Source organism: Lipotes vexillifer, unplaced genomic scaffold (assembly GCF_000442215.2).
Source record: "Lipotes vexillifer unplaced genomic scaffold, Lipotes_vexillifer_v1.1 scaffold863, whole genome shotgun sequence".
In the NCBI taxonomy this organism is placed as follows: domain Eukaryota; kingdom Metazoa; phylum Chordata; class Mammalia; order Artiodactyla; family Lipotidae; genus Lipotes; species Lipotes vexillifer.
Genome location: NW_006788168.1, coordinates 2651404 through 2678605, shown reverse-complemented (window position 1 = coordinate 2678605; position 27202 = coordinate 2651404). Strand labels below are relative to the sequence as shown.

At 44.9% G+C, this 27202-nt stretch overlaps 1 protein-coding gene across 1 annotated transcript in view; it reads left to right on the top strand.

Annotated features, from left to right (window-relative positions):
* Positions 1–27202, top strand: part of JARID2 (jumonji and AT-rich interaction domain containing 2) — a 242756-nt gene that overhangs the window by 114970 nt on the left and 100584 nt on the right. The window contains 1 exon segment of the mRNA XM_007461270.1: positions 731–866. Coding sequence (XP_007461332.1) covers positions 731–866 — 136 coding nt within the window.

Genomic DNA, 27202 nt, shown 5'->3' with positions numbered 1-27202 from the left:
CCCCCCCCCCCCCCACCTTTATTTTGACATAAGGGAGCCACACTTTTAAATGAGATCTTCAAGACCTATTGTACGTATTCTTTTTCAAAAATCATCCCCCCACCCCCCTGCCACCCCATTCTCTAGTCCATAAAGATCCGTTGCCCTTTTCTGCAGTGGTCCCTCTCCCTCTCTCGTTTTTTGTGATTCATCACCTTAAAAGGCCAGTACAGATCCAGTTTCATTTCTTCTGACTGAACTGTAAATTCCTTGAAAGTAGCACCAAACCGCAACAACAACAGTAAGTAAATTTTCCAAAACGGTGTAGCTCACATTTGTAAGGTTGCCTACATTCTGGCATTATTCGCTTTAAAGAACTCCAGTACAGTGTTGCATTACACCTCCTGTTGTGGCTGCAATAACTCTTTTTTTCCTAAACTTTGCCAGGAATATAAAACTTCTCTATTACCAGTGAATGATGGGATTTGGGGCATGTAAAGGAAGTGTGATGCTTGTATCTCTCTTCCAGTCCCTTTACAGCCTTAGGGGTGGCTCTTTGCTTGTGGTCTCTCCAGGAAGGGCCAGTGCCCTCCCTCTACTATAGGATGTAGTTCTGAGCTCCAGACTTGGTCTCAGTCACTCAATACTTGTTTGGGATTTTTTTTTTTAAAGCTTATTCTGACTCTTAATTAACATTTGCTTGCTTTTCTTTAAGTAACTCCCCTCTCCCCATTCTTCCTTGTTTCTCCAGGATGACAGTGATGGGATTCCATGGTCAGAAGAAAGGGTGGTACGTAAAGTCCTTTATTTGTCTCTGAAGGAGTTCAAGAATGCTCAGAAGAGACAGCATGGTGAAGGCATTGCTGGGAGCCTGAAAGCAGTGAATGGTGAGTTGCCTGTTTTGTTGTTTTGGATGATGTCTCTGGGCCTGGCCTTGTTCCGAAATGGATGTGCTTTGGGCGGCTCGTGCTTCTCAGGCTGGGCCCCTAACGGCAGTTATTCTGGACATCCCTCTGGGTTTATGGATTTGTTTTGATGATCCTTTATATGTTGCATAATTGGCAGGGTGCCTTAGTCTGCGCCCTATAGACAAGACCAGGGCTGCGGTCTGGTTTCTGCCCGTTCTTGGATTGAGTGTGGAGCCTGACTTACAGGTTTTTCTGTGAATATCTGTCTTTCTACCCAAGTATGAGGGCAGAAGAAGCCTTTGATGATCTCACTGAAATGTGGCAACTTTGGTTCTTATGCCCTGTTTATATAAGAAATAGCCTGAATCTGTGGGCCTGCTGCCCTTCCCGCTCTCTCTCTGGCTCAACAGCCTCCTAAGGCCCTGCTTCCTTCCTTGTTGATCAAGCTGGCAGGTGGCTGCAAAGCAGCAGGTGGGCAGTGGAGGTAGAGTTCCCGTGCGTCCGAAGTGTCCCTCATCCTGGATAGGTATCAAGTGGGTCCTTGAAGCCTGGAGAGAAACATGCTCCCGTCTGAGTTTATTCTGATGTCTGTTTTTAACAGGGTTAGTGTGACTCGGATGAAATCATCCAGTGAACACCATTTCAGACCTAGCATTTGGTTACTATTTATATTTTATTTCAGGGGTTGTGGCTGTGGCTGTATTCCACAGCTTCTCTTGCTCTTATTAATCTCCTAGAATCTTAGATAAATGTGAATGAATTGACTGTGTTCTGGTTTGTACTTGTTTGGAGTGAGGAGATAAGGAAGAGGAGATCCTATTATTCTTTTAAAAAATTTTTTTTACGGTACGCGGGCCTCTCACTGTTGTGGCCTCTCCCGTTGCGGAGCACAGGCTCCGGACGCGCAGGCTCAGCGGCCATGGCTCACGGGCCCAGCCGCTCCGCGGCATGTGGGATCCTCCCGGACTGGGGCACGAACCCGCATCCCCTGCATCGGCAGGCGGACTCCCAACCACTGCGCCACCAGGGAAAGCCCCTATTATTCTTTTTGAGTTCTGGCTGTGATCCTCTGGTAAGAGTCATCACACATGTGGAACCTGACAGCTTGCCAGGGGGCAGAGCGACAGGCTGACTTAGGGCGTCCAGTTTTTTTCCATCCTGCTTAGTTGTAAGGTGAGTTGTCTGGGAGCCTCTTGTTGGAACCAGTGCTTCCAGACAAGACCTTCTGGCGCTCCCTTTCCACAAGGCCGTGGCAGGGTGTTCTGACATGGCCTTCCTGAACACCACCGGGGTCTGCCCTGCCATCCACCCAGGTTCTGTCACCCTCTTCTAGTACTGTGTGACTTGAAAGAAGAACCGCCTGAAGTCTGAGCCAATGTGTACGGGAAAGAGGCCCTTTTTGAATCTTTCACACGTGCAGAAGCAAAATAATTTGAGGAATCTGTTGCCACAGTTAGTTACACAGCTTGGACCCCTATCTGTTCATGGGTCTCCTACCAGGTAGGGACCCTGCCATTTCTTGGCAGCCTGTAATGGAGTAAATGCTAAACCATGTGTCTTTTTAGAGAGCATTTGACGTGATCAGTCTTGTTGACATTGCTTCACATTGGACATACAGTTCTGCTCTTAAGTGTTTGATGGGAGGGTGATGGGGGGAGAATATCATTGGATCCTGGGGTTGTAGTAGAGCAATGGCTGCTGCTACGGGGTTAGATTTTACTGCTGTGACAAGGCGTGCTCTCATTCTGTTGTTCTGGAGTGGTGATGCCTTCATGCTTTAGGAATCTTTTAGCAACTAAAAAACCCACCCAACTGCTTTTAGGACCAGAAGGTAGCCAGGTGTCTAGGATTGAATAATGGTGGAATTTGGGTAAAAGAACAAAAACTAAAATAAAGCATTCAAGAAGCAACTAGTGCTGCCAGCTAGTTGGCCAAATGTAGCTCTTGTTTTCATTGGCATACTCAGGGCTTGACGATACCGAGGAAGGAATTCTAAGAAAAGTTGGCACGTACATCTCTATTGGGATCATTGAAGACTTTAAATCATTCTTTTACCACCTCCATAAAAAAGGTGGTCTTTGTTGTTTGTCGTGGTAGTTTTGCCTTTCACCCTGATGAAGACTGACTTGTCTTTCCCTCCCTCCCTCCCTCCCTCCGTCCTCCCCCCCTCTCTTTTGGTTGTGAAGTTGCTGTCTGCATGCCCTTTTCTGGTTCACGTTGGTGTTTGTGCAGGCTGTATTCCAAGGCCACCTTTTTGTTATTCCGCATGTTGGATTTCGATAGCAGTTCTAAGTAAATACATCTCCTCGTTTTAGAACTTGTGTGTGTTTTAAGAATAATTTTCTTAAAGGCAGCTAGCATGTTAAACAATGTGTGCTTTCTTATTCGGGGGCTACTGGAAAGCTTGGAAACCAGACGCGTTACCATGGGAATAAGTCCCTCTCTGTAGGTCCCAGAGTCTCAAGGGTGCTCTCCTAGGGGAGTATGATCCAGAGAAAGCTGAAGTAGCCGGCAGCCTCCAAGGCTCTTGGTGGGGATGGGTAGTGAGGACTGCAAGCAGCATTCTCTCTGAATGTGTGTACATATGTGTGTACATATGTGCGCGTCTACATTTATCACTCAGGTTTGAGTGGATGCATTATAATAGATCATCATTCGTATCCTGTGCAGTAGAATGACCTTGTCTGGCGCTGTACATCACAGCACACTGTTTGGGGTTCTTCATCGTGGGGCAAGTGAAGATAGGTTAGTGGTGGGGGAAGAGTGGTTTTAACAGTCATGCCTTTCCTTTTCATTTCTCTTTTCATTTGTTTTGGTCCCCTACCCCTTTGAGGTTCCCTTTCAGAAGTTGAAATAATTCCATTGTTTTAGTTTTAATTGTGACAGAAAGTTATCTGGCAGTAGAATTTGAAACTGTCCAGTACAGAGCCCTTGCTGGGAGGTGTGGTATGAAACTGGACGGGACAGAGGTGAGAGTAGGTGCCTGCACCCTGGCTAGGGCGGTGTTGGTGGGGCTTCTGCCCGCTGTTCTCATGCTTCATGGCTTGAGGATCGTGGGTAGTGAGGTACCTCTGAGACCTGTGGGGTTTCTGTCTGTGAGGGCAAGATGACATTCTTGTTGGTGGGCTCTGTGAGTGTGTTCTCTGTGGTAGTAACTTCCTAATGGCACATGGTTATTTATGCTGCAGTAGCAGAATTGGAATTACAGCTCAAGTAACTTTGAATCCAGTACTTATTTTAGAATCCAGAATGGAGGAAAATGGCACCTTATCTTTGCAACAGTAGTATTGAAAACAAGGTGTTTTGTTTTTCCCCCTGTATTTCAAAGCAAAGATGTTTCTTGGTTATTGGTCTTGCCACAGTTTCCTGGGAAAATTCAATTTTAAAATAATATCTTGAGTTCACAGTAGAATGGGCTTGACATAATTTTTATCTAATTGGGAAATGAATTGACATCACTTCTGCGAAATCACAGGCATGCTAGGATGATGAACAAGCAGCCCCCTGCCCTGGCCTCCTGTGTGAGGAGGGTCGGGGGCTGGTGTCTGCTAACAGGGTGCCAACTGCAGCTTGTCTGAGTGGCTGAGCTCAGCCACGCCCCCTGTGCAGGTCTGGTAGAGACGTAATAAGCCAAGCAGACATAAGATAGTAGAGAGACCTCATATTTTATGTCATAAAATCCATGTTTGCCATCAGTCTTGGTTTGTGGTTCTGAAGTGACAAGGGATGAATTTTTTTTTTTTTTTGTCCTACTGGAGGTAACGAATCTTGAGTCTGGGACATCCCGGTGGGTTGTCTGTAGGAATTGAAGCCGTTGTTACACAGCTTGTTGGCTGTAGCCAGGCTTCAGGGGAGGCGGTGCTAAGGTTTCTGCTGGATGTGAGCCTTCTGTCTACTCTCTGCTGTAGATGGTGCCACTTTTCCCGGCAGTAATAAATTGACAAAAGCTTCAGAATGGCTGGCAGAGGCGGAGGCCTCGGGCACTCTGAGGGCCCTTGGCCTGCTGGGGCTGAAATTAGGGACATTTAAATAATAACATGCTACACAAATAATGAGTACACATAATTACACAGTAAGAGAGGGGAGCTATTAGCTGTATTTGAATTTCATTTGCTTCCTATAAATTTCATCTGAGATCCAGCAAACCCTGTGGCCAGCTAAAGCATCTTGACTAGATTTAAGGGAAGCTGGACTCTTTTTTTTTTAGAATTTTACAGTGGTTGTGATAGCGGGAACCTATATTGAGCGCTTGCTTTTTGCCAGTTATTGTTCTAGCACTACACCTGTATTTTGCTCATTTAACTTTCAGAACCAACCATTTTCTAGAAATGTAGGAAACTGCACTAGGGCGGATTAGCAGTTTGCTTACACTACTAGTATGGGGCAGAGCCAGGATTTAAACCCCGGCTTTCTCCTTTGCTTATAATAACCACCACTTAAATAAATAGAAATAGTTTTGGAACCCCTATAAAGATAGGATTTCAAAAATACAAAACTGTAGGAGTACTTTTTTTTTTTTCAAATAGCAATTTCTTTTGAAGGAGATTTGTGAAATCTTTCGTTGGCAAAGAGACCTCAGGAGGAGGGGGGCAGTACAAGTATTTATTCATGTGACCATGGTTCTGGGCTTTATTAGCGCTTGTCATTGAATTGAGAGTCAGAGGAAATCGAAAAACTGCATTCCTCCTGATTGGTCACCCTCCTTCCACATAGATACATTCATTATTTCTTTCTGTTTCTTCACCTAGGGATACAGATTTGTGTTTTTAATATTGTTGTGGAACCAGCCAGCTGGCAGAGGGCTGCCACTCACCTCCATGAGGTGGTGAGAGAGGGCAGTGGCCTTGCTGGCAACAACTGTCCATTTGTAGCCAAGGATCAAAGCTAGAATATAGGACCCCCTGTGCAAACCGCACCCCCCCCCCCCCCCCCCCTGCCTGCTGCTGCCAATACTCCTCACTCTTGCTGGTGATGACATTCAGCAAGCTCCCCAGCTCCGATGCTTCGTTATGTAAGGCTGTCTAGGTCAAGTGTAGGAGACACCCTGCTGGCCTGTGAAAACTCATGGAACTCTTCCTTCAGATTAACACTTCAGTGGCTATGGAAGCTGGAGGAAGCTGAGCTTTTTACTACACCCCCCGCCCATCCCATTGCTTTTTTAAGAGGGTAGAATTTTCTTGGACTCTTCAAAATCTCTCTGAGATTACTGATGTCTGTGGAATGAAACACGGGCCCAGCTTCTGCAAATTCACTGTTTATAGGATGAGATTAAAGTGTGACTTTCGAGTCAAAATCAAAGTCTGGGCACCTTGTCTGATGAATGGAAGTTTATTTTTGGCCATATTTGAAATGAATGCTGTGGCTGTATGGTGGCGTGCTCCTGGCCTGAGGCTCTGATGTCCAGCCGTTCTCGAGATAGTCTCTACTTCAACAGAAAAGACAATCTTCCCCCACCCCCTGCTGAAGAAATTGGCTTTTCCAGATTGAACTGCTGCTGTGTCAGTGCTTGTGGCCTCTGCAGGTTGGGCCATGAGTTAAGTTTTCTCTTAACAGTCCAGCGCCTGAGACATTTGTCACCCGCGTTCCCTGACAGCACTCCATGGGAGAGCAAGGCCGTGAGGGCAAATACACTTCTTGAAAACAACGTACATTTATTCTTTGTTTAAAAATGAAGCTGCATCTATCTTGGATAATGGTAGAGTTGGGAAGGCTTGATTTCTTTCTCTTGTAGGTGTTTTGTCATCAGTCTTCATGACCCTGAGTAATGCAGATGGGAAATTTCTAGATAGAGCTCCCATCTGATCAGTACTTGATGGAATTCTTAGTATGTAGGAGCTATTGTGAGTAATAAAGACAGAACTGAAATTGCTAAGGGGGAGTCAGAATAGCTTATTTCATCTCATCTAAGATGTCATTAAGTGATGCATTATTTTATGGGAGAAAAGAAAAAATGCTTCCAATTATAAGTGTAAGCCATGATAACTGTGAGGTGCTTTCTAACAAGAGAGAAATATGTGTGACTTGGTATCAATGAAGCACAATAAAATATAACAAAATGCTTTAAAAATCAGAGGTGTGTGTGGCTGGTTTGATGTGAGGAGGCCAACAGGGAGGCAGGTGATGTGAAAGGCCCAGTGCTGAGCTCCCAGGAAAAGCTTCAGTAAAGAAGTTGCATTCCTGTGGGCCTTGAAAGCTGTGGGACTCTTTGAGTGAGGGCTGAGGCTGGGACGGGGTAGTGTGGGGCAGGGGTGTGGACCAGCATATAGACATTGGCCGGGGTGTTGATGTCACAGTCCAGTGGGACAAATGGCAGGTTTCGGTGGCCAGCCTGCTTGTACTGCTCTGGCACCAAGGGAATGGCGAGCCTGCCTGCAGCTCTTTGGGCCATGGAATTATGGATTGCTAGAGCTGGAAGGGACTTTTGGAGGTATATAGGTCAGGCTCATGATTTTACAGCTGAGGAATTTTGAACCTTGCTGATGAGCTTAACTGGAAGGAATGGATCATGCTGGAGGCTGATTGGAACCAGAAATCCAATTTAAATGATGGCCAGACACCAGCCTTCCCAGTAGGCATGGCTGCGTGTGAGGATTTCATGGAGCGTTAAGGATGGAGGTGCCTCTGGAGGTGAATGTATTCTGCTCCGCTTTTCCTGTCACTTGTGCTTGAGGCCCGCTGCGCATCCAGCATCCTCAGTCTGCCGCCTCTGGCAGTTCTGCAAGCTCTGTGCTCTCTCTCTGATTACAGCCCCATCCTCCTGGCTTGGAGCCCTGTAGTAAGAGGGGCACACCACCCAGGTAGTGACAACTGGGGGGGGCGGTGCGTGTGATGTCTGAGCTTGAGACAGTTCCACAGTGTTTTCCTGCCTGCCCGTGTTCTTAGAGTGGCTCAACTTTGAGAGATGTTGAAGCCAAGAGGACGGAAACCTGCTGTGTCCTGGGATGTTTTTTTTTTTTTTTTTTTTTTTTTTTTTTATGCGGCCCTCTCACTGTTGTGGTGTCTCCCGTTGTGGAGCACCCGTGTCCCCTGCATTGGCAGGCGGATTCCTAACCACTGCGCCACCAGGGAAGCCCCCCTGGGATGTTTTTTAAAGCTCTTCCGCCTCTAAGAGTCTGTCTGGTCAGTGCCTCCCTTTGGGCACCAAATTCCCTTTTTCTCATGTTTATGAGAACACCACTCTGGAAAGTATCCCTGTTTTCTTTGTCATTTGTTTAGTTCTTTACTAGATTATTCCCATCAGTAAACAGAACATGTTGTAGTTTCTCCCATAAAATAAACCCTCCGATAATCTGTCTCCCTCCTGCTATTCATTTCTTTTACTTCATAGAATTCCTCGGAAAAAAATGTCTACACAATCTGTTTCCCTCTAGTATTTATATTCATGTTAATATCCTCTCCCCGCTCATTCTCTTTTGAACCCCTAGAGTCAGGCCACTTACCAAGGCTAATAATGACCTTGATGGCCAAATCCAGTTATCAGTCAGTGTAGGTTTAGTTGCCCATCCGGCAGCGTTTGACATGATGATTCTCTCCTGAACTCTAGTTGCCTACCTGCCTTCCACACTTTGCTTTCTTGATAGGTCTCATGAACTTGAGGTCTACCAAGCCAACTCTGTCTCTCCACTCCCTCCCATCTGCTCCCGCCCTGCCTGTCTTCCCATTGTCAGTAAATGCCAGTTCCATACTTCTGGTTGCTTTGATCAAAACCTGGGAGTTATCTGGTACTCCTTCCACCCCCGCCCCGATTTTGCAAAACCTGTTTATTCTAAACTCACAGTATGTTCTGAAACTGAGTTTGCACCACTGCCACGAGTCCACCACCTCTCTCTTGGGCTGAGATTCCTAAAGCTCTCTCAACTTCTGCCTTTTTACCTCTAGGCAGCAGCTAGAACAGTCCTTTGTAAGTGTGAATCAGCACACGCTGTGTCCCGCAGTGTCCCCCCATCTCTCTTAGCGTGAAAGGCAAGCATCTTACCCTGGACACTGATATGGTCCCCAAGCATCTCTCTGGTCTTATCTGCCTATCTCTCCCTCACCTAGTGTAGCCTTTCTGCTGTTCCAAATGCATTTGGTAGTATACTCTTGCCCCAGAATTTTTGTGCTTGCCGATGCTTCTGTCTAGAACTCTCTCGCTTTAGGTACCTGTGTGACTTGATCACTCTTGGCATTTCAGGGTCCTGGTCAAATGTGCCGTTACCAGAGACTTCTTCCTTGAGCATCTTATTAAAAATTGTGCCCTTGCCTGTTACCCTTTAGCTCCTTACCTTGTAATATATTTTGACATAGACTCTCTCACTGCCTGGCATTGTATTATTCCGTTTGTTTATTATAAGCTCTCGCCCCACAGTAGATTGTAAGTTTCAGGAGAGAAAAGCTTCACCCATGTTAGCTGTTGCTGTATGCACAACTCCTGGGTGCTCTGTAGAGTGTGTGGTCACCTGCACACCGGCTGTGTCCCTGCCCCTGTGCCCAGCACCCCTCTGCTACACTGTGGATGTGTTCCTCTCTGTTCAGGGTTTGTACCGTCTCTCACTCCAGATTTCATTTTGAAAATGCAGACACCTTGACCCTCTAGCCCCCTCACCCCAGGTCACAGCCCATGCTGTTTTCCCTGTACCAAAGCACACATTTATTCATAACTGTGATGTCTTTATATAAGTCTCATTATCATAAACATTCTTGGAATTGGGTCACCCTTTTATCCTTTCTTTCTGAACTACATTTGTTGAAAGCCTACCTATGTGCAAGACACATTGATTGGTAGTTTAACATAAAACTGTCCTTTGAAGAAAATAAAAGTTACTGGTTTTAATTCTCCTAACAGTGTGGTAATTATATGATTACTATCATAACTTTGCAGGTTTGTTTAGTGGGCCTCAGATGGAAAGCAACATGCTCAAAGCTACATTGCTAAGAAGTGGTCAAATCAGGATCTGAACCCAGGACTCCTGAATCCAGATCTTGCCCCCCCTTTTTTTTTTTTTTTTAAATAAATCGAGGAAGACTTTACACTCTGTGAAATCACTTATCTTAGGTGTGCAATTTCGTGAGTTGCCAGAGGCACATATACCCGTATGACCAGAGCTCCAGTGTTGATACAGGACTTTTCCGTCACCCCAGAAAAGTTTTCATCCGCCCCTTCTAGTTCATTTGACTTCTTTAAAGTATGTGCTCATTTGGTGGTTTGTCAACATGGCTGTCTCTGTTTTTAGGAGCTTTTATGATGTTACATGAGTTTACGATATTTCTCCAGAATGTACCAGATGCCAGAGAGTGTCTGTTGAGACCTGAAAGTGCCTCAAGAGAGAGAGGCACAGGTGTGTCCAGTAAGCAGCTCTTGGAGGCCTCAAGCAGTGCTTGAATAGGACCCCACAGTTGGACGTGCTCAAGGATGACATTTACCATCTCGTGGTGGCCCTCGTGGAGCCAGATTCTACATGCTAAACCAGCATCACAGTTTTCATTCTGAGCAGTTGTGCGAGTCCAGACCAAGTGGGCTTTTAAACGGTTACTTCTCATCCTCTTCCATGTCACTTTTCTCTTGTGGCACCCCTGCCCCGCCCCCTTTGTGGCACTGTTCTTAGTCTGCGTGTTTAGAATACTCAGCCTTGATGTTATAATTCAGGACATTCTGGAACTGGGGTTCAAGACTTGGCTTTTCCCCAAGGGCAGTTGGCATCTGTAAGTCATGTGCCTTCTCTGCTAATACAGTGTGTTTTCAGTTAGATTGATTCTTGTGAGGACCCCATGATCAGCTTGATGGCCTAGAGGATGCAAAAACATGAGGCAGCAGTGTGGTGAGATTGCTGATTTCTTTCCATTTTCTTGTGGCTGTGGTGTAAGTCTATATATAAGTCAGCTTGTGCTGCCACAAGAAAATATCACAGACTGGATGGCTTAAACCATAGAGCTTTATTTCTCATAGTCTGGAGGCTGGAGGTCTAAGATCCAGGGTGCCGGCCACTTCAGTTCTTGGTGAGGCCTTGCTTCCTGGCTGAGAGAGAGAGAGCGCGCGCGCGTGAGGGGGCACATTGGTTTCTCTTCCCCTTCTTAAAAGGATACCAACCCTATCAGATTAGGGGCCCTCCCTTACAACCTCATTTAACCTTCCTCACCTTTACAGGCTCTGCCTTCAGATACAGTCACACTGGGTGTTACGGTTTAAACATAAGAATTTGACTGGTGGGCATTAAGTCTGTAACAGTCCAGTAGGGATTTGAGATGGTGACAGTTATATTTATTTCATTTTTAGAATAAGTTAATTGCTGTGTTAATTTGTACCATGTTTCTTTTTGTGAGACTATAACTATTTCCTGGTAGGTCAGGAAACTGTAAGGGCTGTTTGACCTTAGAGAAGATGTTGTTCCTCTCAATTGGGTAGAATTAAAGTTGGACATTTATTTATTGAGTTGTTGCTTCTGTGAGACCACTTGGATTAGCCCAAGTCCCTTACTTCATTGGGGATTGAAACATGATTCATATGCACAGGGAGCAGCTATCCAAGGCCAAGAGCCCTAAGAGAGGGCAAACGAGGTGTTTCTTAGGCCCTAAGGGCTTGGGAGGGGATTGGCAATTGAGATGGCCTAGCCTTGAGTTTGGAAAAATCATGGGATTATTTGAAGTTGAGGGAATCCTATTTGTTATACGTTAATTCATCCTATTTGCTTGAATATTATGCTGTAAACGTAATTTAGGGCAGTGCTTTCCAATTATTTTAAATTCTCCACCTGTATGGAAGGGGAAGGCCCTGTGGCATTCACCAGATAGGGCTGCACTCAGCCGGAAGTAGCTTGCCCACGCATGGAATTTATCTGTGTTCATTCTTGTAGCTGATAACACCACCCACCTCCTTCTACTTGGAGAAAGGCCTCATGTGTTTTCTAAATCTTACCCGTTTCATGATTTGAGTTCTATGATATGTATATTTATGGAGTTTACAATTACTGTCAGATTTACCACAATAGACTAGTGCAGTTTTGCTTTGCTTATGAATTTCTTAGATCCCATTCCCCCAAATTTAGAGGACCTTTTATCTTAGTTTCTGGAAATAACCTGTTGTTACTTGAGCCTTCTACCGTGTATATTTAAAGCCAGAAGAGTGATTAACTGGGTAGGCTTTGGGGAAATTGCCCTGCAGTCCACACGTCCCTTCATGTAGAATGCGTCAGTTAATCTCCCTGCTGCCAGATCTTGTCTATCCTTCCAGCTTTCTCCATGGCCTTCAGGGTCCTTCTGCAGAGTCCCCAGATTTGGCTTCCTCATAATTACTTTCCGAAAGATTGTAAAACAGTACAGGTCTCGCGTTCCAGGAGGTTTGGGGACAGTGAAGGAAATGTGAACTGTTTCATGACCGTAGCCGTGCCTCTCAAGGGGAGGAGTGGCCAGTGTCAGCCCAGCCTGTCAGCCAGGCTGTCCCTGTGATGTGCCAGGGAGAGCTTTAGGGCTCCTTGTTCCTGACGTCCTGGGACCCAGGTCCCTTCTCTTTGCACCGTTCCCTGACCTGTCGCCCGGTGTTCTTAGCTCATTCATACCTTGGATGTAACGAGTCAGCTCTTTGTGCACACAGGGCCTCTTCCCGGCTGCCCTGCCCTTGTCTTCTGGGTTATTCCTTAACCAGGTCTGCACTTCCCTTTGGCAGGTAGGTGGGCATCCTGGTCACACTTGGCACCTGGTCTTGATGATAGGGGACGCCATCTGGGCTCGAGACTCGCAGGCCAGCTTGTGGTGCTGTCTGAAGTGGCGGTTTCCTTCCAGGTTTTCATGGCTCTGCCTTCTGATGCGTGAAGGCAGCTCAAGGTCTCCACGTCGGAAACAAACGTTTAACTGTTATTTCTGACGTTCTCCTTCCTTCCCATACGATTGGGGTGTTCGTGAAAGGGACTCATTGAATCCATGTTTTGAAAGTTGCATCCTACCCTCTAGACGGGTGATGAATCCTCTTCAGACACCATCAGGGCGGGTGACATGCCAGTGGAAATATTGCAGAATATTCCATTTTGGCATGCAGGGGGCCTGCTCATTTCTAGTGGGATCTGCACTGCAAATTGCTTAACCTCTACCCTAGTTGCTTTATCCCATCTCACTCAGTCCTTGACCTGACTTCAGACAACCAGTAGTGTTTGAAAAGGGCCTTTCCAGTCGACTCGGTTGGAAAGCGTTACAGTTGTAAAGGGTGAGCTGGAAGCCTCTCAGCTGGCACTTTCTGAATCCCTCAGAGGAATATATTGGCACACACTCCACTCTCCGCCTGAACCCTCCTTATAAATCGAGAAGCCAAGCGTTAGGAAGCACAGGGCCAGGTCAAAGTGTGTGTGTGTGTGTGTGTGTGTGTGTGTGTGTGTGTGTGTGTGTGTGTGTGTGTGTGTGTGTGTTTGGGGTGGGGGCACGTCATCATCCAAGCTGAGAGAGCCAACTGGTTCCTGATAACAGTCCCGTTTCCTTCCCCCTTCTCCCCACATTTTGATGTTTATCTTCCTGCCACTGAAAATAGAAGTGTCTAGTGAATGCAATTTACAGTGTGTTTCTATTTTTTTTTTCTGGAGAGCCTTTTCTGCAGAAGATGCAAATAGCTTTTTTTGTTGTTGTTTTTTACTTCTCTTTTACAATTTAAATAAGGAAAGTGCTGGGCTGCTTTATTCAACAAGTGTTACACCTTTTAAGGAAAGTTGCCTTTTCTCATTATTGGCTTTTTTTCTGTGGTTTCAGGGGACAAGGTGCTGAGATAAGAGGTGGGAGCTTGCCGTTGATTTATTAGCCTGTTTGTTACCATCTGTCTGCCTCGCACTTCAGTCTGTTGATGGAAGGCCCGATGTGAACGTGCCACGGGGCCTGAGAGATATCCATCTTCCTGAGTTGTCTGACTGCAGAGCCTGTATAATCACTTCTACCTAGGCCCTCACAGGAGTCTGTATTGTGGCGAGTAACCCAAGGGAGCGTGGTGGCTTAGTTTCTTCTTCCACCTTGGACACTCCTGCTGCTGCAACAGACGCAGGTCCTGCAAAGATGCTGTCTTCTAGCCGTGTCCACAGGGTCAGCCATCCCACTCTTGGTGCCTCCCCCCTCCTGGGGTCTCCCTTTATGGAATAATTCCAAGGGAATAGGTTAAGATTGCCATCAAGTGGCTACTCTTGGTAGTGGAAGGAAGGATACTGGCCACCACCGCGGGCTGACTTGTCACGCATTCTCTCCTCCAGTGTCTTAGCCCTTTTGTGAAGCAGAATCGAGGTCAGGAGTGCTTCCTGAATGAGCAAACTGACTGGTTTTTTTTTTGGCGGGTGGTGGGCAGAGCGAGCTCAGAACGTCTGCATATCGTATGTCTCCAGCGAGAAAGCACCTGTGTGAACCGGAATTACGCCTTCCCGGGTGGACTCTGGAACTGGAGGCAGGCTCAGTTGCACTGGTCTGCGCTCAGGGCCCTGGAGCCATGAATGCATATGATCAAGAGGCTTCCTGGAGAGAACTGCTGGGCATTCATCCTCCTGCCAGTCCTGGGCCAGGAGGGCAAAGCCCTCCAACTTTTCTCGTGGAAATTGGCAGAGAGGACCATGCTGTCATCCATGAAAGGATGGCTCCCAGTCCCACCAAGGGTGAAAAGAACTAGCAGACCTGATCTGGCTGTTCTGCTTGGCTCCTGCCCGCTGTTTCCCAGCTCTGTAAGTGGAGGAATAATTTCTTTCTCAGAGGTGATTAATGGGATGATTTATTTAAAGTCCTTAGTACCTGGCAGAAAAGAGGCATTCAAAGGGCAGTTGTTATTGAGGTTCTAGGTATACATTACCTAACCACTTCTCATAAAAGCTGTAGCTGTGTCATATAACAGCATACTTAAGGGACTGTATTAAAATCGGTTTGTTTTGTTCCCTGGGTTTGGGTGCCAGCATCCTGTAATTAGACCTCACCCTAGGACTTGGAGAGCAGAAACCCTGACCAAGCTCAAAGGAAGTGATCCCTGTTTAGTTTTCCCCAGCAGGTCATTCCTCAGATGTGTTGGGAAGCCTGCCCTGTAGGAATAGTGAGAGTTTGGTTTGTATGGGTGGGGCACCCCTTCCTGGGCACAGAGCGCTGGATTCTGTAGTCTCTGAGCCAGCACTTGGTACACGAAAGAGGATGGGTCTGTGCCAGCTGGGTGGAGGGCGCAGGCCTAAGGCAGGCGGAGGGAGAATGGCTTTGGAGTACATCAGAATGGCGACTAAACTTTAGGTCAGGGTCAAGGAAACAGAATGCTTGGGGCCTATGTATTTTCAGCAGCCTTTTAGAAGTGATAGAGGCTATGTGATGTAACCGTTCACACTGCAATCTGTCAAATTATATTAGCCCCAAGTTCCTGGATTCCAGCCATTTAAAGCACTATCGGATGCATCAAAAAATTGATGTGTTGTAATACGCACTGACATTGCCCTATCATTCTAGTTCTACCGGTAACTGGGTATCGCTGTGAGCAATCATCCCTTCACTGGTTTCCTCCTTAAGTAAAATAAAGCTCTGGCCATCCCTTGTCTCACTTGGTTCTGTTTTAGTGATGAGTGATGACAGGATGTGTTTATGGCAGGCTCGTGTTCTTTCAGCTCGCTCAATGCCCTGTGTACTGTTGGGTCGGGAAGCATTTGGAGGCTTTTGCAGAACTTGGAGGGGAGTGGATAGGAGATAATCTAGAGGAAAGGTGTCTATGGTGTGTGCATCCTTCCCCACCGACGCCTCTCCCTGCACACAGGAATGTGGGGTGATGGTTTCTCTCTGGAGGTCTCCTGCATGTATAGGAACAGAGGCAGCAAGCCCAGAGTCCTCTGTTTGTGGGTTTACACCTCTCAGTGCCTATAGCCTCGAGGGTAGCAAGATGCAGCCTAACTCAGAACAGTTTCGTGTGGCACTTTGTTCGTTGATGCTTGCTGACCTTTCACCCTCAAGCCACAATAGGATCACCTAAAATTGTTTGTGATAAAAATGCCCCTTTGGTGTAATTGCTTGACACAGAGAAAGTTTTTCTACAGTTCTTCATTTTCTGAATAAGCTTGTGGCTTTTGAATGGTTCCAACTTCCGTTTTCCCTTCTCCCCTCCTGTAAGAGCTAGACCACTTACACTGTGAGGCATCTGTGCTGCATTGGAGGGGATTTATCAGCTCCCGCTCTGTTCGCCCCTCCTGTCCTTTCACCCTGCCGCCTGAAAAGAAGTTCGGTCTGTCCGACTTGCCCTGTGTACTGGGCCTTAACTCCTAGCAGAGGGCAGCACACAGACACAGGGGCTGCTGCTGGGTCTTGAGACTAAAGGTATGAAAATTTTATAGATCAGCGCTGGCCAGGAGAGCTCTCTGCGATGATGGAAGTGTTCGTGTCTGCGTCGTCCTGTACGGTAGCCACTAGCCAGTTGTGACTCCTGAGTCCTCGAGACCTAGCTGGTCTGGCTAGTTTTAATTTTAAAAGCCGCATGTAACTAGAGTCTACAAAATTAGACCGTGCAGTTATGGAGACAGGATGAGCATAGTGGTGAAATTCTTCTCTTTTATCCTCATGCTCTTGTTGTTGTTTTTGGCTGGAAGTCTTTTTAGATAGTCAGTGTAGTCAATTTCAGAAACATTCTCTTGGTATGTTATGTAGAAAGTCCTGACAAAGTGAAACAATATTAATATTTGTTTCAAATGCCTTTTAGTGTTTTGGGCAATTTCAGAATACTCTTGCCCATGGTGTTAATGTCACAATGTTCATATTATCCTTGACTTCCGTATAGCAGTGTATCACTGGCTCCAAAAATTGTCTACCGTTCTCATGTACCTTATCCAGGTTTTTTTTATTAGCACCACATAAGTAATGTTTAAAATAGCTGCTTGTTTTTCATTAATTACTTCTTTTGCGTTCAGGTGCTGCTCCTATGACGGCAACACACCTATTTTCCTCTGATACTATTTAAATAATTTTTAAGATATCCTTTTGGCTTTGTAGTTAAAGAAATTCATTTTAATTGTGGAAAATTTGGAAATTTCACAAAATTATGAAGATTCTGCTAGGGAGAATACCAGTTTTTATTACTAGTTTTATTTTCTCTGGTCTGCTTTCTGTACATTTATATTTTTTAAGCACAACGTAATTGTTTTATGCGGTGGAATTTCTACAGTTTAAGTTACATTGTAAGTCTTTCCTCATGTTACTAAGTGTTTGAAAATGTGATTTTTAAAAATCATGTGTAGTGTTAAAAAAATTGCGTTCCATGTTTAGCATTAGTCTTTAGTACGGTACATGATACTTTTAAGGAAAATACCATGAAGAATATACACAAAATTGTTAATAGTGATTGATGTAATTTCACCTTATAAAAAAATAGGAGGATTATAGTTAGTTTTGGTTTTTATTTAAAATTGTTAGTAACAAAATGAGTTTATCAAAATTAGCAGGGTATAAAAGGTAAATAAATACTTTGAGGAGGACACAGAACAGCTTTACATGTAGAAATAAATTATTGGCTCCATTTCTTTTAAAAAATCATTTAGGGGTTAAATATGTATAAGACATAATGTGAAGGTTAGTAAGTGTCAAATTTATGAGAGCTCTAATTTTATTTCACCTGAAAACTTGAAGGTTATTTCTCAATAATTCCTAATTTTGATCGGTGAATGCCAGGAAATCAGTGTATTATAGATTGCAAAATACTTTTAAGCACAAAGAGATAATTATTTGAAACATTTTTCTCTCTAGGAAGAAAGCAGGGATGGGATGACTTTGAAAGCTTGGTAAGTTGTAGAATGAGCCCCCCCCCCCCCCGCCCCAAGGCAATAAGAGCGCTTCAGGCTTATGAAGGCCCTGAGATGGCCTCAAGAAACAACTTATGCTTTCGACAGCATTTATTAGGCCTCAACCACTTTCTCTAGGCTTATGCTAGGTTTCGAGGGTTATTAAGATGAGCAAGACTAAATCCTCTTGGTCAGTCCCCTGACAGTCAGGTATTAGAGATTGAATAGCACCTGCAGAGCAGGTGGTGTGTGTCACTGAAGGCTGACCAGGCAGAGGAACAGGAACTTTTTGGGCAGACAGAGGAGAGAGTTTTCCAAAAGAGGGAGCGCCATATGCAAGGGTGCTAAGGCTTGAGAGCTGAAGGAATGCTGAGAACGTGTCATTTGCCACACATGCCCTCAAGCCAGCTACCCCAGCGCCTTCATGGACTATTGTGGGGTGTTGCCAGGTTTGAAGACTAAAGCACTGATGTCCAGTCTATTGCATGGCTCAGAAAGCTGATGTAGGACACCTCTCTCTCTTTTTAAATAAAGATAGAATTTAAACCAGTAAAAGGAGCAACAAAATAATAAAGACGAACCGTGTCGAAATCCTTGCACATAAATTCTTGTCTCTCCATTTACTTTCTTAGTACTACTTTCTAGAAGTGAAATTGCTGAAGTAAAGACTTCAAAAAATTGTCATCCATTTATCAATCTTTTACCGTACTTGCAGTGTATGAGACTGTATAGGCTTTGTCAAAGTTAGATTTGAAAAGGGGATCAGCTGCTCTTCAGTTGTGACCTGAGTCTGCTCTTGGTTTCAGTACTTTTCAAACATAGTTTTCCATTATTCTTTATTCTGAAGTAGGTAACATGGCCATGTTGGGATTCTTGTTGAATTTTACTTAATATTATTGCGATTCATTTTCAGAATCACAGTGTTGATAATCTTCTTTAACTAGGCATCATTTCTCTGTTTACCTTTTGAAATCCATTATCTGAATCATTTAAAACATATATTAAAAGCTAAAGTATATATTATCTTCTATTTGTTTTTATAATCAAATAATTAAAAGTATGTATTAAACAAAAATTGCATTTCATTAGCACCAAAGTTTTATTAAGGCATATAGGTAGCCCTTCATAAAGCACTCATCATGTGCCATTGGTACTTTAACATATGTATAATTACTTTTTTTTTTTTTTTTGGACTGTGTTGGGTCTTCGTTGCTGCACATGGGCTTTTCTCTAGCTGTGGCGAGCGGGGGCTACTCTTCGTTGTGGTGCGCAGGCTTCTCATTGTGGTAGCTTCTCTTGTTTCAGAGCGCGGGCTCTAGGTGCATGGTCTTCAGTAGTTGCAGCACGCGGACTCAGTAGTTATGGCTCGTGGGCTCTAGAGCGCAGGTTCAGTAGTTGTGGTGCACGGGCTTTGTTGCTCCGGGGCATGTGGGATCTTCCTGGACCAGGGCTCGAACCCGTGTCCCCTGCATTGGCAGGCGGATTCTTAACCACTGCACCACCAGCGAAGTCCCAACATATGTATAATTATGGTAATGTCTTAAAACCACCATTGTCCTTATGCCTATTTAACAGATAAGGAAACTGACAGAGACACAGAACTTTCAGTGATTCTCCTTAAGTTCAAACCGTTCACGGGGAGAAAAACTAGGATTAGAAGCAGGCAACCCTGTCCAAATTACAATATGTGCGCTGTGAACCACTAAGGTTCTTAGTGGCTTAGATGGTTACCAAATAAACCAGTTTTTTTCTTTTTTTAAATTAAAAAAATCTGATGGAACATTTTTTCCGATAGCTTATTAATTTGAACTTCCTGGTTTAATTGTAGTGCCATTTCATTGGTATTAATGACTAAATCCATAGCAACCAAGTTTGTTTCACTAGTTAATACACAGTCATGCAGCCCAGATCTCCCTTCTGTGTTCTTGTAATTATTGGTATTATTTTATAATTGAACATTGTGGCCTTGAAGTCACATAGACTCTAGGGCCAGGCACATGCATTATACAGTTGAGTGCTGTTGGCGCTTCAGGAATTACCAAGCCCTCTTGGAAAGGGTTCAAGCCAGTCTCTGTATGTATTTAATTCTGCTTGGTATATTGCCAGTGGCCTAAATTTTATTTAAATACATACAATTTTAACAAGTAATATTAGTATGATGGTTCTACATTTTTGGAAGTCAGATATTAGCACAGTGGATCATACTGACTTGTTTTTCAAAATCATAATTTAGGTGATATGATCAATATACCATGTAATTCAGCCTAAATAACAGAGAAATATCTTTGAGCACATAGCTAATGCAGGGCACTCATTAAAGTCCTCTATTTCCTCGACTTCCTAGACTGCACACCCTTTTATGCCTTTCTCTCACACAGGGCAACCCACGCTACCCTGTCCCTCCTTTTTAAGTATTTTTGGTAAATTGCTGTTCATAGCACTTAACTCACATGTTAAGGTGCCTCCTTCGTATGCAGTAGCTTGTATAGGTAGCAGGGAACTGGAGAGCTTTTGGAGGCTGATCTTGGGTGGTAAGAAGTACTCCAGGATTTGTTCTAGCTCTGACAGGCTTGTCTTTCCTTTATGAGGTGGATCCCAGCCCTCAACATGGGCTGACTTCCTTGATTGGATATATGGATAAAACAAGGTCTTAGTCCTTCTGAGGCAGCAGGTTCTTTAATTAATCAACACAGGGTACTATTAGATATCTAAATTTGATTAAGGCTAGCAAAATGCTGAATGCAGCTGGTGGGCTGCTGGAGTTGGCCCAGCTCGGAGGTAATGACATGGTAGTGCACGTAGGTGGGTCTTTGATTCTAAAGCTCTTAGCAGCAGAAATAGGTCCTCAGATGTCCTGGTGTTGAGGTGATAATTAGGTGGATGATGGCCATGTACCTGGCTGGCTGCAGAGCGTTTCTTTGGATAGGACATCCTTTCTGAAATTCTTTTCTGTTCTGAAGTAGCAATTGGAGTGACTTGTACTCTGGAGTCTTGAGTAGTAAGAGGTCCTTATATTTAAACATTTGGAGATTCAGTGATACCTTGCTGGTGCATGAGCAAAAACGGACTCCTGAAACCAGTTTGCCAGTAACTTATAAATTTGAGTATTTGTGTATCCAAGGATTTCTAGTAATTCCACTCCTAGGTATGTATCCCAGGGAAACTCTAGTGCTTTCCCGGGGACAAGCAGAAGGATGTTTGCAGCATGGTTAATGATAGCAACAAATAGGCAAAACTTTAGACGAACAAGAGAATAAAAATAAATAATATACTATTTAGGCATGCATATTTGTGCTGTAACTTAAAAAATAATGAAATGAGGTGGGGGGGAAGCACAATAGATAATGTTTTTGTGATTGGGTTTGCAGATATTCTTTGTATTATTAAAAATTAAATAAAATGGGGTTAGATGGAGTTGCTAGTATTTGGAGAGTCTTGTCTTCATTTAAGAATTGAGACTTGCTCTGATCTTTGGATGTTGTTGAAACTTAGCTGGTGATGCTGTCAGTCATATTATCTTTGAACCAGAAACAGTCCTTGCCAAGTCTCCTTTTCTACCCTCCCCTCTTTTCAGAATTTAAATATTGAAAGTTGTGTTGCTGTTCTTAAACTGAACCTAGTTCTCAGTGTTGTTGTGTGTCTCCCAGAGGGTGCTGGTGCTTTTAGTCTGTCTGGTGCTGAAGATACGTTCCCCTCTTTGGTAAACCGACGTTTTATCTAAACAGTCCAAAACCTACGGAAGTTCACAGGCAAGAGTTTTCCAGTTCCCCTTCCTGATCCAGCAGCAGAGCACAGGCCAGAGTTGACGCTAAGCGTGTCTTTTAGGGAATACTGAGTGCATGGTCACATGCTGATGATGGTTTTGGAAGTAAGAGCAGCCTGGGGCCAACATCCTGTTATGCCTTATCTTTTTGAATTTAAGCACCTTGTTACTTTTTTAGTTGATGGGAAGAGGAAGCAGCAGTGAAGCCAGGGAGAATAGAGATATGGAAAGAGCACAGAGCCCTTGTTGCCATGGCTGTGTCGGATTGGTCAGAGGTGGAGATGTTAAGGATGACCAGTATCCCATTCATGACCCTCAAGCTTCATTTCTGGCTGGTTGTTTATGTCTTATGGTTTGCAGTTCCTTACTAACCTTTTCTCAGGATTACCATACATGCAAATATCTTTCCAGTTCTCCCTTTTGGGTGCTTTTGATTAGTGAAGGCACTTAAAGACAAGTCCCAGTAGAAAGAAGAGGGAAAAGTCAAATAGTCATCCCTTAAATGTCCTTTAATTGACTGTGCATGACTTATGCTGCAGTGGGACACATGCCAAACAGTTGTTCACCATCATAGGAATATATTGCACTGGAGAGAAGGGAATGAGGGTCTGTTCTGGGCTCACACTGGCCATGTAATGATTGGAGAGGCTTTTCCAACCCTGTATCCTACAGCGATTTGTGCCATGACATTGTTCTGGTGTGTTAGCTTTTACCTCTGTCCCCAGAGACCTCAGGGTTCATAGATGGCCTTCTGCTTGTTGAGAACTTATAAGGAACTAATACTGTGATCTTGGTTAAGAACCGGTCCTGAATAAGCCTTCATTTACTCATTTGTAAAGTGAAGGATTGTACTAGATTATCTCTTAAGGCCCTACCTATATTTTGGTTTTAAAGTGGTGGAAATCAAGTAGAGGTTAGGGAAGACCATCACCTGCCTCCTGATAGTTTTTGCTCGAAAGTGAGGCAGCTGGAGATGCCATGGTCATTTAGGAAACAAGAACCAGCCGTAGTGGACAGAGTAGTCACTGGCCCTGTGAAGCGGACAGGTCTGCTTTCAGGGTTTTTTGAATTCTAAATAACTTCACCTGTGTGAAGCCCAGAAGGGGCTCATTCAGTAGTTAAATAACAACAACAACAAGCTAAAAGTAAGAGTAAGGGGGCATTCTTTCCCCAGTTCCCTTGGATGAGCCTGTGAGTGAAGCTTTCAATACCATGTGGGTTCTCTGAGGGTGTTGCCACCATCTTTTTTCCCCTCTGGAGAGGCATAAAGAGGAGAATGTGGCCTGGTGTTCAGAGCATGTGTTTTGGACATTATAATTGCCAGCTGAAGTTCTAAAGCTTCAGGAGAATTGACTTTAACAATCAAAAAGCTTATGACATATGAAAGGAGATGTGAGCTCCAGTTATCTGAGGCCAGGGAGCTGGCCAGCCCCGCTGGAATCTTGCCTTTTTCATCCCTCTCGGCAGCTGCCAGGCCACAGAGCCCGTTTTGTAAAAGATCCTCAAGAAGCAATGAGGGAAAAGAGCTTCTGTTTTATTAGATTAGATGAATTTATGTGTCTGGGGGAGGGGTGTCCATGCGCTGGTGGTGGAGAGGGCCACGGTGGCCCATGCAGTCATCACTGAAGTGATGAAGCACCCTGGTAACAGGAATGGGAGGCAGGGGGCGGGCGGGCTGGAGAAGGAGCATGTGGAAAGAGATTTCTGCAGAGTCTGTCTGGAGAGCTGCCCAGGTTTCCCAGCCAAAAAAACAAATAAAAATAAATAAAAGGCAAGTGCTGAATGACACAGATTATGATATTAAAAAGGGATGCCATTGAAAATGTGCCATGGACCCCGCTGCCGGGCTGGGGGGGGAGTGTGTGCACGAGGCGGGCAGTCTGGCACACTGGGCACACAGAAGTGTGGACAATTGAACTGCTCCCGTCCAAAGTGGTGCGCCGCCGGCCCACACCCCATGTCAGAAATTCTAAGATAAGGATTTGTCTGCATTGCAGGTTGAGGAAATTGCAGGATGAAAAGCAAGTCCATCTTTTCCTTTTTCTCATTCTCATTTACCAGGAAGGAAAAAAGCCCCAGACCCCTCCTCTTTGGTGTTAGATTCCCTCCCAGCCACATAAATAACCTCCTCTCCCTGACGCCTCCCCTCCCCCAGGCCCCTGCGCCGCTCGCCTGGCTGTCCTATTGCCGCGTGGAATCTGCACCGCCGGAATCTGCACTGCCGCCTGCTCATTACGTACAGGGGAGGATTGTTGACAAGTGCTGTGGAGCCTGCCTCGCCGCGCTCTCCCTCCCTCCCTCCTCCCTTCCTCTGTCCTTCTTTCTCTCTGTCTCTCTGCAATGATCCGGCTCTGAGGATGGCTGCTCCACGGGTCTGTCAGGTGCAGTTTTTGGTGGCTTATCTTGAGGAACCTGGGATAGAAGGTCTGTTCCTATAAATAAAATAAAGATCAAATAGCTGTAGATTTGTTTCAGGCTGCTGTGGCTTTTGTTGGAGAAATAGGCCTTTTGTGGGTTTCCCTATTGGGGCCCTGATTAAATCCATTATGGATGACAAGGTGCCATATATATATATATATATATGAGAGTATGTAAAAAGTGTTGCGATTTGCCTAATATTAATATTCTTTCAGCTTTGGTATCCTCCCTAGGGGCAATGGTGGCTCCTGCAAAGGTACTGTGGAAATTTACAAGAGAGAATTAATGTCGCTCTTAAAGCATTAAGCTCTGTTGACCATTTTGGCCAAACCTTCAGTTTTAGTCAGGCTTGTACGAGTTTAGACCTTTCTCTGGAGATCGAACACCATCCAGCTGTGGCTGGTCCCTTTATTTTATTGCCAATTTACGTGATCATTTCCCAGCATTTAAAAATAGATGTTTCATTAAAGTTAACTGGTTCATCCCCACCATAGCTTTGGTTTCCTTTATAAACAGCATGCATGGTTTTCATTTCCTGTTGTACTTTGCTTCTCCACCTCTTCTTTCCTTGAAAGATGGAGGAAACTGAGGCATGTCAGCAGAGACCCAGTGATTCTAGGTTAGACCTTCAAGCTTTGAACTTTGAGTGCTCTCATTTCTGCTCCCATATTTTGTGCATTGATCCATGTTTGTATTACTAAATAGAGACACAGGTGAGTTTTAGCAGCCATCAATTTTAGGTGCCTCAAATCTTTGCAGATTCTGTGGCTGTGTTCCTGGAGTTCTGCTTTCTGTACTGTTTCCTTTAGATTTCAGCACGGGAATGAAGGCGGCTTTGGGAGGCTGTAGGCCTCTCTGAGCTTGCTTGCTGCCAGCAGGTTGTTTTTTTTTTTCTTTTGGACTTTGAATAGCCCACTTAATCCTTTACTGTATTCATCTGAGAAGTGGGTGTGTAGTTGACTTGTCTGTATGTGAGGGGGAGGTACTGAGTGCACTGGGAAACTTATGAACAGAGCAGTTTAGGACTTGCATGCGGTCCATTTTATGGGCTTGGGGAATAAAGGCAGCCAGAGAGGTTTTGGGGGTAAGGATGTGGCTGTTTACTTCTGTGAATTATGACGTTAGGGCACAAAGTGTTTGGAGTTGTGCCCATTTATCATTACCGACTTGAGCACAAACTAATAACTTTATGGGATTTGTTGAAAGCCAGCTTTGTTTAACTTTGTAGAGACTTGCTAATACTGGAGAACCGGTTTCTTTTGGTGACTTACTTTTGGTGGGGTAAATGAAGCTTTAGAGATAACTCTCTCTCTCTCTCCCCCCGCTCCCTCCTTCCATACACACACACTCACACACCTACACTCACAACCACACACACACACTTTAATTATTTACAGGTAGAATGTCACTATCTGGGAACGTGCACCGCATATGGAAAATATCCCCTTGAGAAGCACAAATTCCATGATTTATAAAAGCAGATTTTGGCACGTGTCAGCTTATCTGAACAGAAAAGGCTTTGGACATGCTGGTCTTGTTTGTCTATCTAAAAGAATTTCTATAAAAACACGCAGGGTTCCTGTCCACTGTGTCTGCCTCTTAAGTTCCCGGGCTCCGCAGTAAGTGGTCCATTGTTCTGCAGCTCATTTCCACACCAGCCTAAGCACAACATCGACTTTAATCACTTCTGTATGTGGAAAGCAGTTCTCAACCTCTGGGGGGCTCGGAACTGGGCCACCTGTCCAGCAAATACTTTGACTTCGCTGATAGAGACTTGAGTTTCATGTTTTAGGGGATTCCAAGATGGGTGCTTTTGATGGACAGTCATAATTAGGTTGACTGGTTTGCCAGCATAAGGTACTGGGATGGGGCACGGACCTAGAGGAGGTATGATGTGGGATAGAGGGCTTAGGATAATTGGATTTAGGTAGAGCTTCTCATTGTAGAGCAATGTGGGTGCTTATATTTTAGTAATCATTACTGCTCAAGCTACTGTGTCTGTTCCGATCGTTATAAAAATCATGTCAAGGATAAAGAATGGGAGGATGCGGGAGAGTATAGGGAGGAAGTGCCCTTGACCCAAAGAAGTAGAGGAGTTGTGCTAAAATGCACAGCACATTGTGCTCACTGTTGTCATCATCAGAGTTTTCAGTAGCTTCTGGGCCCATCCAGAAATCTTTCCTAGAGATTATGGATCCTTCCCATGGAGGGATTTTGTATCCAGTGAAGTTCCGCTGTGGCTCTTTGGTGGTCGTTGTTGGAGCCTCTCCATGAGGAGTGTTTTCTCTCCTTGTGTAACTCCTGGTCAGGCCGTGGGGAGGAGAGGTCTTTTGTCTCTTGCTGGTGCTGACCCATTTGGGGTTTAGTAAGAGCAGCGATCTGGTCCCTCTCCCTGTGTGTACTTGTGACCTGTCTGCTGGCTTGTTCCTTTGTGCCTCGAGGTGAGGAAATGCTTCCTGGGCTAGGGTTCTGTTTGTCTCTTTTCCTGCTCGTGCCCCTTGAATTTAGTCATTTGCTTGATTCTGAAATAGGAGGAAAGGATGACTATTTTCCTTGCCTGCCCAGTGGCCCAACTTTTCCATGTTATTATCACTGCGTCAGATTTTTTTCGAACATCTGTTCTCAAAAAATCGAGCATGCAAAAGAAGGTTTAGATTACCCAAGAACGTTTTGTGGGGAAAAAGTCTGGTGGTGGTGAAGGGCTTCTAGGGGATTGTCTGTCTGTCTGTCTGTCTATCTACTATCTACTTTCTGGGTGTTAAACTAACAAAAACCTGTGTTGCCCTGTGTCTTGAGGGCTCCTTTGAGGGTTTGTTGGGGCTATGTTTGGACCCCGTTTTCTTGGCTGGAGTGAGAAATCTGCACAACTGATTTGAGAGCAGACAAAGGGGAGCCCTAGTCTGTCAGGGGCCATCCTCCCGAGGGAAAGGGATAATTATTTTCCATAAGCTGAGGTATTAAACCACGCTCATTTGTGCTTCGTTGACCATGAGTGTGGCAGTGACATCATGCCTCACGACTGTTATTTGTTCTCAGCCACCTCAGCGTTCTGAGATGGGAAAGGGTGTCAGTGGACCGGCCTGGGCTTAGCTTTGCGGACCCTTCTGCACCGCTCACCCCCTTCCCTGGACCCTGCGATCGATCCAGAAGCTCAGCTGCTGGCCCGAGTGTGTACAGTTGGGTTTAAACTACATACTCATGTTGACCCTGTGAAGCTGGCCCGAGCCAGAATTTCCCTGGCATCCACATGCAAAAAGCAAACAATCCAATTTTTCTTCCAAAATTTGAGTGAAAATAGGCTTTATTTTCTACTAGTAGTGGCAGCAAACTTGATATTCTGAATACCTCAGAGAGGGTCCTACCTCAACCAAGGGGCTGCTTGTATAATTTTTCTCTCAACTCAAAGTGCAGCAGCC